This window comes from Acartia tonsa, chromosome 3 (genome assembly GCF_053477335.1).
Source record: "Acartia tonsa isolate MP-2025a chromosome 3, ASM5347733v1, whole genome shotgun sequence".
Classification (NCBI taxonomy): Eukaryota; Metazoa; Arthropoda; class Copepoda; order Calanoida; family Acartiidae; genus Acartia; species Acartia tonsa.
The window spans coordinates 22,819,065-22,841,033 of record NC_137262.1 but is presented as its reverse complement, the minus strand read 5'-3'; the positions used below and the strand labels follow the sequence as shown (position 1 = coordinate 22,841,033).

At 30.7% G+C, this 21,969-nt stretch overlaps 1 protein-coding gene across 2 annotated transcripts; it reads right to left on the bottom strand.

Moving 5' to 3' along the window:
• Positions 1 to 322: 322 nt before the first annotated feature.
• On the bottom strand, positions 323 to 18,843 carry LOC145313663 (sterol carrier protein 2-like). 2 transcript variants are annotated; one of them, XM_080153175.1, is made up of 8 exons: positions 18,285 to 18,402; positions 12,525 to 12,665; positions 11,608 to 11,671; positions 9,516 to 9,582; positions 3,592 to 3,660; positions 2,949 to 3,049; positions 1,202 to 1,237; positions 323 to 898 (listed from the first exon to the last, which is right to left on the bottom strand). In XM_080153175.1, coding segments are annotated over exons 1-8 (516 nt in total). In that variant the 5' UTR covers positions 18,287 to 18,402; the 3' UTR covers positions 323 to 862. The 2 variants fall into 2 exon arrangements, with proteins under 2 accessions (XP_080009301.1, XP_080009302.1); XM_080153176.1 differs by lacking the exon at positions 12,525 to 12,665 and having other exon boundaries at positions 18,285 to 18,843.
• Between the last annotated feature and the right edge of the window lie 3,126 nt (positions 18,844 to 21,969).

The following is a 21,969-nucleotide window of genomic DNA, read 5'->3' as shown; positions in this document are numbered from 1 at the left end:
AATTTTGCGACGGAAAAACATAGATCTTTGTCTTTTTAACAACATGAAAAGCAACTCTATGAGTTGATATTGATAGCTAGTTGGTCTCCAAAGCGGTACAAAAATAATTTCCTGATGAAATCATTTTCCTAAAGAAATGCTTTTTCTTCAAAATTAAAAATGACCCGTAGCATTCATTATGCCATTTAGTGAAAACTATTTTGTACTGAATGCCAAACACGTTTGTCCAGTAGTTAATTTTATTATAAAACGTCAATAAAACTGTTTTGATATGCTCTACCACTATTAGAGGTAAATCTGTGTAGATTAACAAAAAAACAAAAAAGGTTAGAATATGTATTTAAACCATCTTTACAATTCAACAATTATATCTTTTTATTTTACAGAAAATTATTTTTATAACTACTGAAGATAAAAATGTATCATATATAACATATTCAAAGAATTTAAAAAAAAAATCAGTAAATGCTTTTCTGAAACAAAAAACTTTACTGAAAATAATTAGGGCTTTTAATATGTTATATTTGTATAATCTAAACAAATATTATATCAATATTTATGAAAGCTTTAGAATAGTAGGCTTATAACAAGCCATTCTTTATAATTTATAAAATTTCACAAATATCTAACTTTTACAAAATTTAAAATGGTACATTTTATCAGAATTATTTTGAACTGCATTGTTTATTAGATTGGAAAGAAAAATAATTTAAATTTTAGGTACTCCTTTAAGGTACTAAATTCATGCATCTTAATCCAAAGTTTTATTTATTATCAAAAAAATCAGAGGGAAACAAGGGTAAAATTATAGGAAAAAAGACAATAATATTTGTTACTGTGAAATTTGTTGAGGTTGAATGAATCACAGCTTAGCTTTAGGAATAGTTTTCTGGAACTCCTGAAACAAAAAAGGAATATATAATTCAACAGAAAAACAGCTTTTTTTTGGTGTTCAGGATCAAAAAATCTTTATTTGCCACGTTAACTAATATTTCTCCTTTTTACTAGTTGCTTGGACACTCAGCACATTCAAACATTAAGATTGAGTAGTTTTTCTACAAAAAAAGGGATCGTCAATTTTTTCTTTTTGAAACAAAAATAAAAGAAATGAGTTTGGGGGGGGGGGGGTTAATTAATCCCCAATAAAATCAATATACCCTAGAGGCTTCCAGAACGTATCCGCTAGTATGCTAAATTTTACCTGCAACTTCATGGCGAGTCCCATATTTCCTTGGACCTAAAACAGAAAATAAAATATTCAAATTCAATTTTTGAAATATGGAAAAAAGTCCAAATTTAAGTTTATGTCAGTGACATTTTTAAAAATGCATATATTTGTATGTAATTTAAAAGTCAATAGTAAAGATTAATACATAGCAATTGAAAAGTGTTAATCTTTGTATATCAAACCGTCAAATTTTATAATTTCGCCTTTATGAATGTTGTCTACTTTTATTTTTTAATTAGTTTACCTACCCTCTATGCCTTTAATAAGGACGAAGCCATTAAAGGCTAGTTGCGCATCCACATGGCGTTAAAGCAATAAATTTTGAAGGAAAAGATAAATTTTGATTGTAAAATTAGATTTGATTTTAGTTGCAGCGTGTGAATTGGGCTTATTTATCTTATTGTGTGCACAAATTTATTGCATTTGTCAAAATTACATTACCATTTCTGTTAAAACAATTTCTTTGCATTAATTAGGTAATTATTATACTTTTGTATTGTAAATTTCCATTAATAGAGTATCAATTATATTTTTAACCAATAAGAACGTTTCACTTATGGGTCAGAAAATCACAGGATTAAATAACAAATCATTTTTGGTTCCCAGGCCTTTAGGCCCTTAGGGCCAACAAAACCGGAATCAATGCAACAACTTTTCAAATTCCTGTTCGTTTTGGTTAAATGATAATATTTACATGTCATTATTATTGGAAACTAATTGATTTCAATATTGCATGACTTAATATATTTTACTTTCTGAAGAAAAACTATAAAGTATCATAATATCCATTCATTAAAAGCTACTTATTTAAAATATATTTATACTGTAAGTAAATTGAATTATTTGGGGTGGTAATATTCCGCATCTCACAAAACTATTTGTGGTGCTCCAGGCTACCTTAATCGGGGAGTAAAACTTTACCAATAGGGAGAGAAGGGGCTGTAAAAAACAAATATATTTTCAATAATATTAAGACACGTAGAATTAAACATGATCGTCCTTGTTTAAAAAGCTAGGAAAATTCATTGTAAGTCTAATGTTTACAGACAATGTAGTTCATTAGTTTTCATTTATTCAAAATCTGTGTTAGGCTCAAGCTAAAACTTTTCTATTAGACTTTTTAATTAAATTTTCGATGCTTTATTATTTTTGCCTAGAATTTGGGAACATAATACTATGATATAAAGTATTAGGTTTTATTTTTGTCTGGCTTAAAAGATCTCGAAAAATTGCTGGTTCAAAGGGGTTGTGCTTTCAAGGGAAGATTTATAATGTCTTATGACAGCACCTCCCCAAGAGGCTAGGGGTGAAGCAACTAGTAATATATACAAAAGTAACATTACAAAGGGAAACTCGTTAAATAATGAACTGATTTACACAGAAAAAATCACTTTTAAAGTATAAGAAAGTCTGTTTATTCGTGAACTGCCTAAAGTGCAGTATGCTTTATATTGACTAAATGTCGATAATTAGAATCGCTACTTCAAAAATTAAAGTAAATGATCATTCTATCGTAGAATAAAAAAACATGGGATAAAAGCTTTCGAGAATTTCCTTTTTTGTTAAATCGTAATCCTCAAGCAAGGTTTAAAACCAATAGAACGGTTCTAACATGCCAAGATTTACGATCAGTCCAGGACACACAAACAAACACACATCATTAATGTAGAAAACCTGGTACTTTGCGTCCCAGGTAGAAATAAACGATTTAAAGACTGACCTTAAGTTTTCCCTGGAAGAAAGCTTTTTGAGAATTGAGCTTGCCAGTCATAAGGTCAACAAGGTCACCATCCTGCATTACCAAGGTCACGTCGGGTTTCTCTAAATAAAGAACAAATACAACTCTAGTAAAAAACATCCATTTAGGCCGGAAGTTAACAAACGGTGCTAATTTTTCTAATCTACATTTTAACTTTCAAGATCCATACAAGAACTTTAAAGATAGAATCCTGGATTTTTCAAGTGAAGCATTATTATCCCCATACTCAATTATTGATAGCATGACTACTTTATATTAAGAGTACGTCATATGACCATAATTTATTCCAAAAAAGTTTGCAAAAGTATTTCAGACCTCGCCATACATAGAATGTAAAGTATATAAAGTAGAAAGGTTTTTGTTGGTTTGTCCGTTAAGTTCTCGTTAACCACTTAACGGCGTGACTTATACACATTAGGGAAGCTACACACAGGTGGGATGGTTTTAGGCCAACTTATTTAGGCCGCTAGAATTTAATCAAAACACCCAAGTTTATTTACATGAAGAAAGTCTTTTTGTTACCTAAACGTAAATACTGTTATAAAGTAGCTCGCTAAGGAAAATGTGTGTAATCCTTTCAATCCAAAGGATTTATCCCACTTACCTTTTCCATTGAATTCAACTGAGCCGCTTCCATCCTTAGCATTAATAATCCAGTACCCTTCCTTCCCATCTGAAATATAAAGATATACGTTAAAATTTAAAAAAAACGTTTTTAACCACGTTATCCCAAAAAAGCTTTTGGTAATTTTTTTAATGAATTGTGATTGGTTGGTTCCAGATTAGATTTGTCAAAACTTTTTAATCACCGAAATTAATTTATAGAACTAGTAAACATGTATAACATTATGTGCATTAATTCATTGTCCATTGTCTTAACCTTTAATATCCCTGACATCTACGGAGTAAGTAGATATAGCTGCCTAAATCTGCTTTAAAAGCATATTATTTTCTCTCAACATTATTCAATAAATTATCGGCTTGCATAATTTTATTTAAACATTGATAGGAAACTAAAAACTAAAACAGAGTAACAAAAACATGCTTTTTAAAGGCAACAAAATTTTTTAAATTAATAAAAAAACGCCAAAAGTATTAATCAAATTAAAAAGCAAAAATTTACTTTTTAATTTGAAATTTAAAAATATTTTGTTGTCAACTTATTAAAACATGAACTTTGTATTATGTAATTTTGCATTAAAATTAAAAGATAAGAATGTAAATATGAAAGGAAACATGTTTTATGTGGAAATTCCAACTTTATTGTTTGTATAAAACATTATTATCAAAATAATATTTTAAATCTAACTGTAGCTGACTTTTATCGCTAAAAGGTAAAACAACGAAAAATTTATAAAAAAAAATTTAACAGACATTTATTGTGCAGTTTTTCGTACTATAGATTATGTACTTTATAAAAAAGAGTTATAAGAATCTTGGGTTCATGTGAGAGGTTGTATGTCAGGGGTAAATAATCAACAATTTCCGCTCACATAAGATGCACTGATATGTATATGAAAATGGGATTCATAAACCCTATTTTACTAAAACAAGGAGGATATGGTTATTAGTTTTGGATATCTTATTATATAAAGTATTATTTTTTTGTCTAAAGCTTAAGATTTCAATAACTACTGATCTGATCAGGTTATCCTTTTAAATTAAACTTTAATAGGGCCTGCGATGGTTTTAGGCTGGTTTATTTTTAGATTTAAGTCTGGTAATGTTTTTTTTGGTTATTTTCTGTCCACCTTCTTTCTCTTTTGAATACAGAACTCCTAGATGATATAAGCGCAGCCGATAGTTAAAGAAATAGCAATATTATTATTTTAATAATTATCGATTTGTAATGTTCTTTTTGGACTGTCAGTTTTATAAAATTAGATTCTGGTCTTTGTGTTTTAAAACCGGCAACAGCTAGGAAGAATTACAAAGGCTATATTTTTTTATCTCGTCCAAATAAGGCTACAAACAGATTTATATATTAATAAACTTATGAGAAATATTCCTGATAAAACAAAACATGACAAACAACCACTCAATGAATCCAGATTAGTTTTGATGTAAACAGAATGTTTATGGTTTTGTTCACTAACTTGTTAATTCAATTTTTATAAAAGTTTGGAAAAACATTTACTACGAGAAACATTTGTAAATACTAAACACCATATAAAAGTTACCAAAAACAGCTTTAAAAAAAATAATCAAGTTTCACCAAACCGGCGAGTGTATCTCAAATTATGAACACATCCGTTTGTAACTTTTATTTTAAAAGAAGGATTGATGCCTTGGCTCATAAACAGGTGTAACTAGATATATTGTCCAGTAAGTCATCCAGAGAAAATCTGTGCAATAAATGAGTAGGTTGTCTGTGGAATTATGATTCACATCATTAAGCTTGTAATATAACATTTTGATCTCTATGGTATAAGTTTTTGTGTATTATTATAAAGCATATTTGCTGCAAAAAATATGAATATTGATGATGTAGTATTTATAACATAATTAGTATCCATTCACAAATAACAAGGACAATTACAGGAAAAAATGGCGCAACTTTATTAACAAAAGACATCTTTTTGTATAATAAAATTGGTCTTATTGGTAAAGATTTTCATTTTAATCTTTTTCAAGTGTCTTTAACATACAGACAAAACCATGATTGACGTCTAGACTTGCAACTAACAATAATATAATAATAAAAAACTTTATATAAAGAAAAGAAAAAAATATATTAATACACGAAAAGAAAAAATAAATCTTCTACACATACACAATCTATAAAAGTTATGTGCTGTTCTGTACAATATTTTTTAGCCTTTTTGGGGGATAAAAGAATAAATAAATATGACCATTGGCGTTTGGATACCCACTTCAACTTTCTTTTTTTACATTGACCCATTTTTTAGTGGTTCTTTTTGTAATTATATCATGCAAGTGACAAAATGGTAATATTTGGTCATCCTTATTTAAAAATAACAGGTTGTATGTCTGTCTGTCTGTAGATTAAGATCTTTTTAACCGCTTAATCAATATTATTCTCCCTTGCAGTTAAGCTTTTTGTAGGCCAAGCGAATGTTTTTCAGGGGGGTTTGTACCCCAACTATACCAGGAGAAATCCCTGTATTCTAGAAGCTTTTACTTTTGTTATATCTGGTATTGATCAGCCAGCAAATGTGTATTTGATAGATAGGCTAGAGCACCTACAAATAAACAACTAAGGTCAGATACAAGGATAAATCCTGTTATATAAATAGTAAACATTTTTTATTTGTAGCGAAAGATCTCATCAATCACTGAACTGATATGACTTTCCTTTACAGTGAAGCTTCTTATAGATACTGATGTGGTTTTAGGCTATTTTTCTGCCTTTCAATATATCTTTGAATACAGAGCCCCAAGATAGTAGGGGCTCAGCCACTAGTATTAGCATAGTGTAGCAGAACAAAGAAAAATAAAGGGCATCTTTCAAGCTTTTATTATGTAGGCATGGTTGAAAAATTTGATAATAATCTACCCCACCCCTTTTCTATCGTGATCTTTACATTGTGGTCAGTTAAAAACAGGAAGACTATATATTGCAATGGAACCCAAAGTTTTATATCTTATTCACTGGCTTAAAAACTGGATAGTTTTCTTAAATTTTAATGGGTTGATTCCAAACTAGTATTGTTCAAACTTTTAACCGATAGTTTTAATCTAAACGAAAGGGGTATTTTTGGGTATGATCATTTGTGATATTGTACATTAATTCATCGTTCATTGTCTTATCCCCTTATATCCCTGGGTTCAAAGAGAATGAAATGAAAATACATAATACATCCTTAAAAAATGATTCAATATTTATCATTACAATCATGTTTCCTGGAATATTTATAAATCCTACCCTATGCAAATTTTTCAGTTTTAATTATGAGGAGGCTTAATTTGTTATTCATTAAACTCTTCTTGTAACCCTGTCTGATGTACTGTCTGCAATTTGAACTTAAAATTCTCAACGTGTATTACACAATACATTTTCTGGTCTACAACACAAACTAAAATAATCCATTTTACTCTCCAACTCTATGTGTCCCACTTACAAGCAATATTTATAATTTGAAGAAGAACTCATACGGTCATAAATTTTTTTTGCTGAAATTGTAGCAGACTTTAAGATGTATCTTCATTTAAAAAATATTAAAACACAAGAGAGATAACATAGAGAAAATGTATTACAATTACATACAGACATAAAAGCTGTATCAAAGGTTTTGTCTATCAAAAAATATCAGAATGGAAGTTTACAAAGCCTTAAACATATTATAACTTAAATCTTTAATTTATTCTATAAAACATCCTATTCATAAACAAATACTATAAATCCGTCTATAAACAAAGAAATTGCAATATTACCTTTCAGTTTTTTGACATTAAGTTCAAAGATATCATATTCATATCAAAGTTATGCTTACTTTGTTCAATTTTTATGCTGTTGTTACTATATCTTTATCTCTTTTTCTTTTATAAAAAAAAGATAAAAGCTGTACTAACCCCTGCTAAGAAGCTAATAAAAAGTATAATACAGCTTATTCATCAAACTTATATAATAGTGATTATATATACATATATATACAGAGTCTAGGTTATAACAGTTTTAGCCTTTTTCTTTTTGCTATGTAATATCCTATTTGGTTAATGAGATATACATAGTACAATGCTTAATCTAAAAATAAGAACAATTTTAACTCCATTTTTGTATTGTTTTAACAACTTCCTGTTCAGGAAGAAAAACCATCACTCACAAGTTTTAATTTGCAGAAAAGTTACGGGCAAAATTTGAAATGTTATCTATAAAAGTGTTAAATGTAAAATTAAAGACCAAACAATACCTTATTGGACTTTGCAAGCTTAGCTGGAAAATTTCATGATTTACATAAATTTGGACCAAAAGCATACTCTATGTCAGATTTTGAATTATTTCTCAGAAACTATTTCAGCACAAAATTTTCATATCCATCATTTTTGAGTGTTTGGATTTAAAATATGAAAAAAGCATGAGGATTTTTGAAAATGATACTATCATAACACAAAGTTTTTTAACGTACTATCTCTATAAGTTGATTGTTGTTGTCTTTTTTAAAAAGGGGTCGATTGTTTCAAAACACTAAATAAAAATGTTTGCATTCATACATTTTGTTGTGTTTATAATTGTTTTTATATTTTTTATATACTTTTTGATAAGATTTAGAGGATTATTTATGTTTATCATATTTTTCTTTTGATATATTTTGATTACTTTTTGAAAACCCAATTATTAATGTTTGCATAATGTTTACCAGTTGAAGTAATACAATATCAAACGGTTTTGGCTGCCGAGCCCGTCTCAAATGGATTTAAAAATAGTTCTGAAAACTGCAACGCATTTAAAATCCAATATAAAAGCCAGGAAACTAAATTCTGGCAAAGAATTTACATTTTATGGAATGTATTCAAATACCAGATAAGCTTGCATTTAAATTTAAATGCAGAAAGAATTTAATATTTCTTGTGAACTTATTTTATCATTGCAAATTTTATTTTTTCCTGTTTTTTCCCCAAAAAAGTATTAATTTGCTGTTTTGAAGTTTCACCAAATCTTGGATTTGGCAAGAGCAAATATTTTCTTAAGAGGAAACTTGCCAAAATTGAACAATTATTTGAAACAAAGTAAACGTTTCATGAAATAAAGAGTTAGATTTTTAAACTATTTAAAAGTAAGGTTTCCGTTTTAAGAAGGCTTTACATATGTCACATAGGGTGATTTAAAACTTTTTTTAAAATTTATATCTTTGGTTGGTTTTAGTCTCTTTTTCTGTCCCCCCCCCCCCCTTCAAATTAAGAAATTAAGAAATACGATTGCTTGCAATCTAAAAAAAAATAAAATTAGTAATAATTCCATCCGAAGTAAACAACTAAATAGAATTTAAAGGTTTCTTTAAGCAAATAAAATCCCTATTGGTTCTCATTTTTTTTGTAGTATAACATTTACCATTTTAATTCATAATTTTTAACCTTTTCAAACACTACCGGTAATAAACATCTAAATACTATTAATGAGAAATATTCCAGAATGTTCTTTTAATATATTAAATGTAAGCTACTCGCGCTGGATTTACCATAATTTATTGAACTGCATAGATACAAATATGTTTATACACCATATGAATACATAATTAGTCAAGCCCTTCTCTACCTATATATTTTTATTTAAAAAATGAGTTTAATTGAAGCTAGTAAAAGTGGCTGACTCAGATTATGACGTCAAAAAATTAACCAATGAGAGGCCAGAATACACTGTAATTGACCAATGGTAAAATTTATAGTGGCCTCTCATTAGTTAATTTTTTTGACGTCACAATCTTAGTCAGCCACTTTTACTAGCTTCGATTTTATTTCATTTTACACGACATTACTAGGCTTTTATAATTGAACGGTACTTAAATAAATTTGTACTGATTAGTTTTTCTATTGATTAATATAAGATTAGTGTAGCTACTAAAGTTTTACCTGGTCCACCCTTTATTTTGAAAGCATAAGTTCCTTTGATTTTATTCACATACGTTGGCCCATCTGCCTAAAATAATTTAGAAATTATTTTAAAAATCAGTTTCAATAATTAAACAGCTTAAATGAGAAGAAAAGAATTGCAAAAGCCAGGCGTCACAGTGAAATGGGGGGAGAAAGTGTCTGAAGAATTTATCTTTCATTTTATTAGAATTAAAAGATGCCTGCATGTCTTTTTTGTACCGAAGTATCTCGCTAGTGGCATCTAGGAGCGTAGTCGCTAGTATTTATATAAACAGTAACTTATATTTTTTCAAATATAAGGTGGCATGGCTGTTGGAGCCGTTTGTTAATAAGGTAATATCGACAGCCAAGTGCTACATAAATGGCTTTGTTTGCTTACTCATCCGGTATGCAAAACATTTCTGCTACCTATCTTACTTTTGCAGCTTATAAGTAACAAGTATGAACGGAAAGGCATTCGGTGTGCTTCAAAGTGTAGTAATTGGTATATCTATATCTAATTACTATGATCTAATTAGTCTGAAGAAAAGTGTAAAGAACACTCATCTTATTATTAGAAATTAGATCCCAAATTAATGAAAACCAAAAATCTTCCAAAAAATTTTCAAGTTGAACAAGGGGTAAACCTAATTATACTTTTATACTTTTAAACTTTATATTTCATTTTGAAAGACCATATAATTTTACAATAAAGATTTTATAAAGACAGTCTTCCGCGGATATTAAAATAAAAATTATAAGATCAAAACCAGTTTTGTTTTCCCCGAGGAGCCGATGGCTGAGAACCGGTTCTAATCCAGCAGATACTAATCGGTTTCGAAGTCATACTGGAAAATAGTTTTCATCTTATTGACCTTTAATATCTACAACATTGAAGATTGGCTGTTCTACAGTGGTCACATGTGAATTGTAATTACCTAGTGCTATTTCTACAAACCAACAAAAATTTTAATTATTAAGTAGCTTTGATAGCAATAATAGTTAAATCTAGAAAGGAAATGTTCTTGAATAATGTTCTATGTAATTACAAAGTTTCAGTTTAAATTTGTCTCAATTTTAAATCTTAATTCTTTTAACATTTTATCCAAAGTTTGTTTAGAATATATGCTGGAAAGGTTGAAATATAAGGGCTATTTTTACATAACTTTAATAAACATTGGCCGATGACTAATTCGGGAAGCAGCTTTCTGCAGCCTATTTGACGTCATACAATACAATACAAATGACCAATAATAGGCAAGTATACATTTATATTAACAAGTGGTAAAATATATACTGTATTGTATGACGTCATTTTTTATAGGCACTATAAGCTGCTTCTAAATTTAGTAAACAACAGCTAGATAAAGAAGATTTATATTGGAAATATAGCGCGCAGCTCATGAAAACATGCGAAAGAGATGACCGATTTCATGCATATTTTCTTTAACCGTGCGTGTTCTTACAATTTTCGTCTTAAATCTTGAATTTTGTATAAATTTTAAATTTGATATTATTTGGAAACTTATATTATTACATGCTACGTACTGGTTAATTGTTTTATAAGTAAATTTTAAAAGAAAAATACAAAATTTATCTCATTACAAATATTTTTCTTTTCTCTTTACAGCAACAAATAAGAAGAAGAAAACTAAATGATGTAATTCCAAAATTGTGGAGGATTTAATTCTTTTATCTGTATTGAACAAGAATTTACTTTCTCTTTCAAAATATGAATATTTAAATTTATTTTCTTTCTTTGTACAAGATAAATTTTCTTGGAAGATATTTATTTCAGTTGCAAAGCTACCCAATAACTTTATGAATTTTTTATGTTTGATTTTTACCATAAAAAGACCGTCATAATCGGTTCTGCAGCATCGAACTCTAATGGTCTAATGATCGGTTAAACTGACGGACAGTTGGACAGACAGACATCATTATACTCTGCAGTGTAGATTATAAAAATGGAATAGGCAAATTAAGAAATACATTCCAATGAAATGGGAAATTTCCTTTACAGCTTCATACTGACCGAACGAAGCACATGAATAAATTGTAGAGTAGACATGATTATAAAGATGGATCTTACCTTGAGAGCATCTGCAATTTTATCAAAAATTTGCTTAGACTTGAATCCATCGTCAGTAACAGCCCTGAAACAAATAAAACACATTTTAAACATTTTTTGTGTCTGTATGTTATTTCAGATCTTGTAAACGGCTGAACAGATTGGTATACAATGCATGTACTGCAGGGGCGTCCAAGCTTTTTTATATGAGGGCGGTAAAATTTTTTAAGGGGGGGTAATTCGTTTTTTTTTTTGGGGGGGGGGGGTAAAATGGTGCGCTAAGCGCTCCGCAATTTTTTTTTTACCACCCACCCAAAAAAAAATTTACCCCCGGGGGTAAAATTTGCTGGGGGGGGGGGGGTAATTACCCCCCCTAAAATCTGTTGGCAGGGGTAAAATTTATTATTGAATTATTATTAATTTTCATTGATTTTTTTGTTGCCTTACAGCATAAATTTCTATTGTTTTTTACTTCTTTGTCTATTTAATGGATCTGATTATTTTTAAGCAAATCATCGATATGATTCGAAATGTCCTTCCTTTATGTATATAGAAATACTTGGGAAAACATTAATTTCTCGGCTTCTATTAAAAACTTTCTACATCAATGAGCATCCAATTTGACTCACCCTTAAACCAATATCGAGGAGGATGTATTAAAGGCAACAAGAGTAATTTAGTTTTAGTGTCAGGGGGGTGGATACATCCCCCTTGGTGTCCACCCACTCACTCAAAAGTCCTTGATTTTGTAAATTGGTAAAGATTGCAAGTTTTTCAAACACCATAATGGGGGGTGTGACAATTTTACCTTAATACCCTCTTTGGTTGTATTAGAGGGATGCATTATAGGATGTAGACATTTGTTTACTGGGGTGAAGGGGATTGACACTTTATTTTGGATATCCCCCCTTCTGCATGCTTTATGTAAAACAACTCACTTTGCTTTAGCCAAATCAAATGTTGTGGATGAAAATTGAGTATCCATCAAGTTTACAAACTCCAGCCGCAGCTTATTTGTTAATCTTAAGACTGAAGTAGCAGCTTGCAAAAAAGCTACAACCCACAACATTAACTTTAACCTTAAAAAAGCATTGTTTCATGATTTTCTTTCCTTTATATATTTTAAGTGATGTTATATATTGAGAGTAGAAGTTAAATGTTCTATCTTGTATCTTGTCTGGCTTATCTATTGTTTAGGCATAAAGACTTTCTTCATTGTCATAGGGCATTGTGTTATTATGTATATTATTTAACTTTCTTCTCATGGATATAATTGTCTTTAGATGATTTTTTCCCCATATAATACAGTGTGTTTTTTTATGAGAACTTTTTTGAAAGCAATTTTACCCCACTTATAGTTATCAGAATTTAATGATCAACAGCTTATTTTCTTTTTATAACCATTTTTAGAACATCAAAAAAATATTTCAGTTTTTATTTAAAAAGTACAGTTAAATCAAAAATTCGAAACTTAGGTGTCAACATCTAAAAAAGGTTTTAGAGCATTTTTCTTAAGCTCAAATCTTCTACCCTTTGCAAGAAAAAAATTGGATTTTCAGTAGTACTTTTTGGGGGGCCAGTACTCCCTCCCTGGTTGAGATATGGCCTTCAAACTTAATATGTTTTAGTACATGTCCCCAAAAGTATCTGTATCAATTTTTAACTCTGTATCTCAACTTTGAAGCGTTTTGCAGCTATTCTTGGAAAGGGTAGAAGATTTGAGCATGAGAAAAATGCGCTAAAACCATTTTTAGATGTTGACACCTAGGTTTTGAATTTTTTATTTTACTCTACTTTTTCAATAAAAACTGAAATATTTTATTGATGTTCTATAAATGGTTATAAAAAACGAAGAAAATAAGCCATTAATCATTAAATTCTGATAACTATAAGTGGGGTGAAATTGCTTTCAAAAAAGTTCTCATAAAAAATCACACTGTATATATTTTTTTAGCTTAGCTAAGCATGAAAATGGACGAAAAAAGTCAAAATAAAGTCTATTATTAAGCCTTTTGTAAGTTATATAAGTTGTAACACAAAGGCATTGTGTGTATTGTGTATTCTTATGGTCTTGTCATACACCAAACTTTTAAGATTATTTTCTTCAAGGCTATAAAAAAATTTATTTTAACAATAAATCAATTATTTAACACTAAAACTTGTTGTGAAAAAAAAACACAAAAACAATACAAAACTTAAATTGTTGTAATACATTCATATAACAAAAGCCTGTATTGTTTAGGTTGATTTAACCATACCAAGAGAAATCGCCCTTGTATAAAATTCCCTAATCCCTTAATTAAAAAAAAAAATTAAGTTTTAATTTGAGGATCGTTTTAACCCCCACTCTTTTTGGGGCACTGGCACTTTTAATGAATATTAAATCAAAAATTTATGTGTCAACATGTAAGACTGGTGTATAAAATCCTTGGTAAGGACGAACTAAACTATTGTCAACAATTCTGTATTCAGAACTGAAAGCTTAAATTAATTAAAAACAAGTATGGTAGCTAGTAAAAGTAGGTTAGCAATGGTAAAAAATTTAAAAGGTAATTAAGTATCGAAAATCAATAAACTTAAAAATAACAGGCAAATGTATTATTATATGCATAACTTTCAATATAAACTTATTTGATTGAAGATCCATTAGCTGGAAGTTTTTGATAATTTTCCTGTTATGGTAGGATTATACTAAATGAATGATTATTCTTAACTTTAAAAAACTTACACAATTACAAATAATATTTAGCTTACAACCATATATGTAGTAATTGATTTTGTCACATCAATTCAAGTTGAAATAGGAAAATTTAATTTTCTTACATGAGACACGCAGCAAATAAAATAAGGGAGTTATTTTAATTTTCCTGGTAAAATAATATAAAGAATTTACAATATTTTCAAAACATGTTGCAAATATTATTTGGTTATAAATATAACCCCAGCTGAATGTCATGAAAATTTTTCAATTACGAATAAAACTATCTATGCATTTTGTTCATACTTGTAAGGCGCAACTATTGTAAACTTAATTAAACTTCCTGGCTACATAGAGAGAGAGAGAGACTAATTTACATTAGGTTATATTACACAAGTAAAGTATAGTATGACGTTTGTAGTAATAACAAGGATGACAACATCCATAAAAGCAAAGGTTTAAGATGAGAAGGATGGATAAACCAACAATAACTATTAATATGCTTCATTATTAATGGAACCTTTCAAATTGTTAAAAACGTTTTGGACGAATTTACTTTTATTAGTAGCGAAGCTACTCTATAATTCGAAATGTCCGTCTGTCCGTCTGAGTGTCTGTCCGTTAGACACCAAATGCAGGAAATGTGACTTTCTCGGCTCCTATTAAAGATAGACAGCTGAAATTTTCAGGGATTAAATAAGTTCACATTCTACAAATTTTGAAATATATTAAGATTTGTCTATTGATTGTGGTGCTGGATCGATTCCTAGATTTGAAGTTTTCGTGATTTTAAAGGTTTGTTAAGTTATCAAGTTTGAAGTTTTTTTTAAGAAACTGCTTTATAGTTAATTTTTTCTGATATATCTATTTATGTTTTTGAGCTTTGCTACTTATGGATGTTGTCATCCTTGTTTTAAATATTTAAAAATTAAAGTTTTTTTCTCTTTTGTAAAATTCACAAAACATGAATAGTTGATGTGTTGATAATGTTATGCATAAAAAAGAATGCTTAATATTAAATTCCAAAGTACTTTACATTTTAAGAATAAGAAGGATGTATATTGTATATTTTTGCATGTATCTTAACTCTCACTTAACTCCGGTTCACTTACTACCCCTTACCTCATACAAAAAACAACCATTTCAAGTTTATGTGATATATCAGATTTTCCATGGGATGGGAGACCATCTCCATAAAGACCAAGTTAAGACTGTTCAAGTCAAATGTTCTCTCTGTTTTGCTGTATGGGGCTGAAACTTGGTTCCTAAACACAGCAGTGGTCTCCAAGCTACAGACATATGTCAATAAATGTCTAAGGAGAATCCACAAGATCTTTTGGCCAAATAAGATCACAAATGCTGAGCTTCTAGAGCGCAGTGATATGTCAGACATTAAACTGACAATAAAACAGAGAAAATGGAGATGGCTGGGGCACACTCTAAGGAAAGGACATGATGATATAACCAATCAAGCCTTGACTTGGAACCCCCACGTAGGAAAGAGGAAACCAGGTAGACCAAAAACAACCTGGAGGAGGGAACTCTTAAGTGAACTGAAAGAAAAGAAAATTCCATCTTTCAGCAATGCCTCAAAACGTGCCCAAAAAAAGGAAGATTGGAGAACCATTGTGCATGGCCTACGTTCTGCCGAGAACTAAAAGGCAATGATGATGATGATCAGATTTTCCATAGTAAGGGTTAATCCGTCTGTCCGTAAAGGATAGCTAATATCGTTAATTGATAGATTTCAAACTTTGCATGAATCCTGTAATATTTAGATACGATTTAGAAAGTGTAGCTACTCTAAATCGTTATCAGAAAGTCCGTAAATCCATTTTAAACATCAAGGTCTAAAAATGTAAGTATGTCCTTAAACAAGATCCTGTAATTAACCAATTTTGCATTACAATTGTATACAATTTTGCTTAGACTTATAAATTAATAATTTTCTAATTAAGTTCTGACACTCTACAAGTGATAATGCTCGGTTGTCCTAAAGTCTGATTTTAGAGCTGGTCAGTAGATGTTGTCATTCTTGATTATTTTTTTTTTATTACAAGAAACAACATTCATTCTAACTTGATATAAAATTGTGAGGTAATGACAGTAATCGATAATATTATAGCTGTCGTCTGTAGAATATCTGCGCTTCTAAAAATATTACTTAAAAGTGAAATAGATTTTAATCTTTGTTTGAAATCATTAAATTTATATGAAAAGTTGTGGAAAAAGGGATATAAAACACATTTACTAAGATTTATGCCTCCCCTATCTTTAACTTTATTGGTTCAACAACGAGAAAAGTTCCATTGGTAGCGAATATTTTCTACAATAGTTATACATTTATCACGTAATTTTGTTTAAAAAAAAGTGCACATTGAAAAAATATGATAATACTAAAAGAATCTTCAAAAATAAGATAAGTTAAATTGCTTTAAACATTTCCTTGTTTATTGAATTTGAATTGTTCAAAAATATATGCATGTATATTGTTTAAAATTAAATGAGATATTTAATACTATTGTAATACAGCACCTGCTAAAATCAAATAGATTTTATGTTTAGTTTTATGGCTGTGCTACATATGTACATGAATGTTCTTTATTTTTGCAAAATAAGATTGAACTGCAACTGCTTTATTGCACTTTTGAAATGGTACTTCTGTGTATTGAGATTTATGGACATACATCTTTTAAGATGGACAATTATATCCATAAGTAGCACCACTTGAAAAATTATAGTTGAGTGCAATTTAGCAATAGTTTTGATAAAATCGTATTATATCCAGTTCATGTAACATTAAGCTAAGATAATCTTTTTTTGACACATTGTTTACAATGTGCCGAATCCTATATAATTTCCCAGGATAACCTAGGCGAAAGAGTTTCCTTAGCTTAATCCTATAATATAAAGTAGTAAGGATTTTTTATCTGTGGCAAAAGATCTCGGTATTGGCTGTTCCGAATGGTTACTTACTTTTAGGGTAGGTTTATATATGTCTTGGGGTGGTTAGAGGCTATTTTCCTGACAAATCCGTCCTCCCCTAGAGGCTTGGAGAGCAGCAACCTTTAGAGATATAAAGGGATCCTAGGACAAACGTCGGAGTGGACACTTAACCTAACCTAACCTATTTTAGACCGTCTTATAGGTTTTTTAAATGCCTAACCCTTACGGGGGGCTTATTTGCACATTCATATTTTAACCTAACCTAATCTGTATAGAAATACTTCATTACATTAATATTTTAACACTCCTGCGTTTGTCCACTCCGACGTTTGGGACTCCTGTGTTTGTCCTAGGCCTAGGAAACCCTAGTTATAGGCTAGCCTAAGAAATATTATAGGATTTTGTCCAATAACTGATTTAGTGGTTGAATAAATCATAGACCAGATAAAAGATCTGCTAAAGAATTGACATTATTTTTTTTTATTGTGTGTGTGTTTGTGTTTGTATGTGACGTGAGTAATGTGTGCATTAGGACATACTTTAATTATAGAGTAACTACACTAACTGACGGGCGACAGAGTAGCAATGAATTTCAAATTACTAGATTCAAATACATTATGTAAATCGTTTAAAAAATAGTTTTTTGAAGAAATATAATAATTAACCAATATATCAAAGTTAATTCTAGCTTTTCTTTTATTTATCGGTTCTCGATATAATCATGTGTTTAAAAAAGACTTTGTTAACTATAAAACCAGGGATCTAAAGGGATAAGACAATATCCGATAAATTGACCACAAATGATGATACAAAAATTATTCCCTCTGTATAATTATATTACAATTAGTAGGTAGTTGAAACGTATGGACACTCAACTTGATGAATCATCAAATTAAAATTCAATAAAAGTCCCCAAAGTTGTTTAGCCAACAAATAAGAAAAGTTTATAAAACTTTTGGGACTAGTGTAATAAACAGCCCATTGTCCACTCCCTCTAAGTGTAAAACTAAATAATCATAATAATTTGAAAATAATGAATAAAAAATAAACTTACATTATTTATAACTACTTTTTGAAGACTTCTAACATCTACTAAATAAACTTCGTATATCTTTTAGTATTTTATCTCCTTGTTTATTTGCTTCTTCATATCGCCAGCGATAAAAACAATCTTCTAACAATTTTTTCACGTAATAAATATCTTTTTAGAGTACAAATTATTTAATAAATATTGAATTTAACTATTGCTTTGGTTAAAGAAAGATATTTTCTTATAAAAATAACAATTTAACAGATAACTGATATGTTATTTATTGTAGTCACATGATTTTATGTTATGTTGTATATGTTGGGTAATGGAAAACTGTTTAGTCTCCCTCTCGTAACCATATAAGCAAGCCACTGCTGAACATAATAACCTCGAAGAATAGTGAGCGAGAACTTTATTTTCAGAGAGGCTGGTTATGGGGGAGTGGGCTGGAGGGGCCGATGGAATAAAATATATAGGGTAGGGGTGAGGTGATAGGCCTTTTAGGTTTTATGTTATACTACACCGAAGATATTTCTCTTATTTCATATCTCTTTTCTGTTTCTTCTTTTCTCTTTCTCTATCTCTCTCTCTCTCTCTCTCTCTCTATCCTTTTATCTATTATATTTTCCCTAAAATATTTTTTGTTTTCTTTCTTATCTCTCTTTACATCTTATCTCTATTTTTTTTTATCTTTTTCCATTTTTCCATCTATCTCCCTCCATCTCTCAATAATAACCACCTTACCTTCTTTCTATATTCTACAAATACTCTAAAAAGATTCCATAAACTTATATAGGAGAATTCCAAAGTGTTTACTATATCTCATACTAGCGGCTACTCACCTAGAAGCCTCTAGGAGCGTAGGTTAATCCCCCCACTTTCAATTGTAGTTTCAAAAAGAAAAAGTTTCGGCACCCTTGTAGGAATGATAAGCATTCTGTCATACAGTATACAGCGCTGCATAGCGGAAAATTAGAAAAATATTTTTTTTGTAATTTTTGGCGATTTCTCTTAGGAGAATGGTGATACCCTCCTTTAGAATAGCTATAAACCTTTCCAGGACATATGAAAAACCTACACTGTAAAGTAGATTCATATCGGTTCATCTTTTCTTTTTGAATTGGAATATTAAGTTATTTGTACATTAGAACTTGTCTTGTAAAAATGTTCAAAAACTTGTTGATTTTTTCTCATCTGAAAATCTGAAATATTGATACCTACTTGATTCATTGTTATTAAAAAAGTGAATTTCTTTGGGCATTTCCTGTTGATTGATTATGAAATACTATTAGCTTCTAAATCTTAACAGTTCTTCCAAAAGAGAAGAGTTGTTGTAATAGAATCTCTGTTTATTATCCCCTTCATCTTTCCCTTATATTACATGTTACAGAAACCCTTATTCACTATTACTAAGGAGGATTGTCTCTTTTTTATAAAAGATGCTTTATGTACACTATATTGTAACACCCCCCCCCCCTTACGCCAAAGATGCTCAAAACCAAGTGTTTCTATCTATATATCTTTCTAATCTAAAATCAATTGTACGATTTATTATCTAAGACTTATGAATCGTTATTCTATTGTTTCGTCTAAAGCTAAAGATCTCGGGAATTGCTGATCCGAATTGGTTGTACTTTTCAGCGAAGGTTTTTAGATGCCTTTATATGGTTTTAAGCTATTTTCCTTGACTCCTTGGCTTTACATAGAGGCTAGGGGCGAAAGATAATCTTATCCCAGTATTGTTTTATTTTACCCAACCAAAGTAAATAAAATATAGTAATGGGTATTTAATTATTAGCAGACATGATTTCTAGGAAACTCTATTGTAAAAGCCTCCTCGTTGATAGGCTTTTTCCATTCTTCTCTTGGTTGACTTTCATTGAAGGAAAGAAAAATAACATCATGTGGTGCGTATTCATGTGAGTAGTAAGTGAGGATGCATGTGTGTGTGTGTGTTTGTGTGTGTGTTTGCGTAAAAAAGTTTGTCGTACAAATAGTTTTGATGAATAAAAAGGAAATGGGATTTGTGGTTGGATGGTAAAAGTCTTTGGTTTGTGCATTTGCCATTCGATAGTTAGGCATGACTATTTTTAAGAACAAAGAACAAGATAGACAACATCCATAAAAAGAGTGTCAGAAATTGATAAGTAGATTATTCATTTTTGATTCTAAACAAAATTGAAAAAAAACTTGTTGCAAAATTGTCTAATACTAGCGACTACGTCCCTAGAACTGGGAGGGGGGAGGGGGATACAAATCTTGATTATTATGTCTCTGGGAACCACAAGTAAGATTCAAAGCTTAATTATTATGTCTCTGGGAACCCAAAGTAAGATTCAAATCTTAATTGTTATGTCTCTGGGAACCCAAAGTAAGATTCAAAGCTTAATTATTATGTCTCTGGGAACCCAAAGTAAGATTCAAATCTTGATTATTATGTCTCTGGGAACCCAAAGTAAGATTCAAAGCTTAATTATTATGTCTCTGGGAACCCAAAGTAAGATTCAAATCTTAATTGTTATGTCTCTGGGAACCCAAAGTAAGATTCAAAGCTTAATTATTATGTCTCTGGGAACCCAAAGTAAGATTCAAATCTTGATTATTATGTCTCTGGGAACCCAAAGTAAGATTCAAAGCTTAATTATTATGTCTCTGGGAACCCAAAGTAAGATTCAAATCTTAATTGTTATGTCTCTGGGAACCCAAAGTAAAGGTAGAAATCAAATAATCATTAATAGAACAGGTCTAATGTATACTTGTGTGGTATTCGGCAACCGTGAGCCATGCCTATGGCACCCCTGACCGGGGTTCGGGGAAGGGCCAACGGCCCTCCCCCGAGTCCTGGGGAGGGGGTCTGTCGACCCCCTCCCTATGCCTAAAATTAATGATTGAATCTGCCAAGTTTTATTATGGTTAACTGTATTGTTAATTCCCCCCACCCTTTCCAGGGATGGGGGATCATTATTGCCCAAACTGACTATTGTATATGTATTATAATGCTTTTATGTTATGATTATTTCTTCCTATCTGTGTAGTTATTGTTTGTTGTATATAGCTTTAGTACTCTTTAGACCTTCAATAAAGTGACAACTGAAATAGATGTTGATTATTATTTAGTGAATGCTAGAGAAGCGTAGCGTAGCTTCTCTATAGTAAGGTGTCCACGTCTGTCACACTGCCGTAATCTAATTGAACTCCGGTGTCTGCCATTTATCCTCGGCGGATACCACAACTTTTGGTGACAGCTGTGTGAGATTACGGCAAACCACAAGTGTAGAGCAGACGCGCAGCTGAGGCTAAGGTACTCCCAGCAGTGAAACTGGCAAAACTGACACAAGCAACCTGAATTACCCACCCTGGATAGCAAGGTCTAACTCTGCATCCGGCAGTTGTGGAAGTGAAACAGCGAAACTTGACGAAGAACCGCGAGAAGCGCCGACACCTAACGGAGAATTGAGCGCTCAAAGGGCTGAAACAGGCCTGCGGACCGGCTGAAACAAGCCAAATAAGTGCAAACGGCTGAAAATAGGCCAACCTTACTGCAAGAGATAGCAGGATCCGAACCAGTGGCGCTAGCAGGACGGGATATTCCCTGCCGCCATCAGCCGGATTTGGATCAGCGGCGCTAGCAGGACGGGACATTCCCTGCCGCCGATAGGCTGAAACACGCCACATAGCTGCGAGCTGCGAGCCAACATACGAGTGTAGT

Excerpts from the sequence above, each read along its gene's own strand:
- LOC145313663 (XM_080153175.1), bottom strand. Across the intron at positions 3,050-3,591 it reads AGTTGAATTCAATGGAAAAG|AGAAACCCGACGTGACCTTG; the intron begins GTAAGTGGGATA and ends TTCTTTATTTAG. Across the intron at positions 1,238-2,948 it reads TCTTCCAGGGAAAACTTAAG|GTCCAAGGAAATATGGGACT; the intron begins GTCAGTCTTTAA and ends TTTCTGTTTTAG.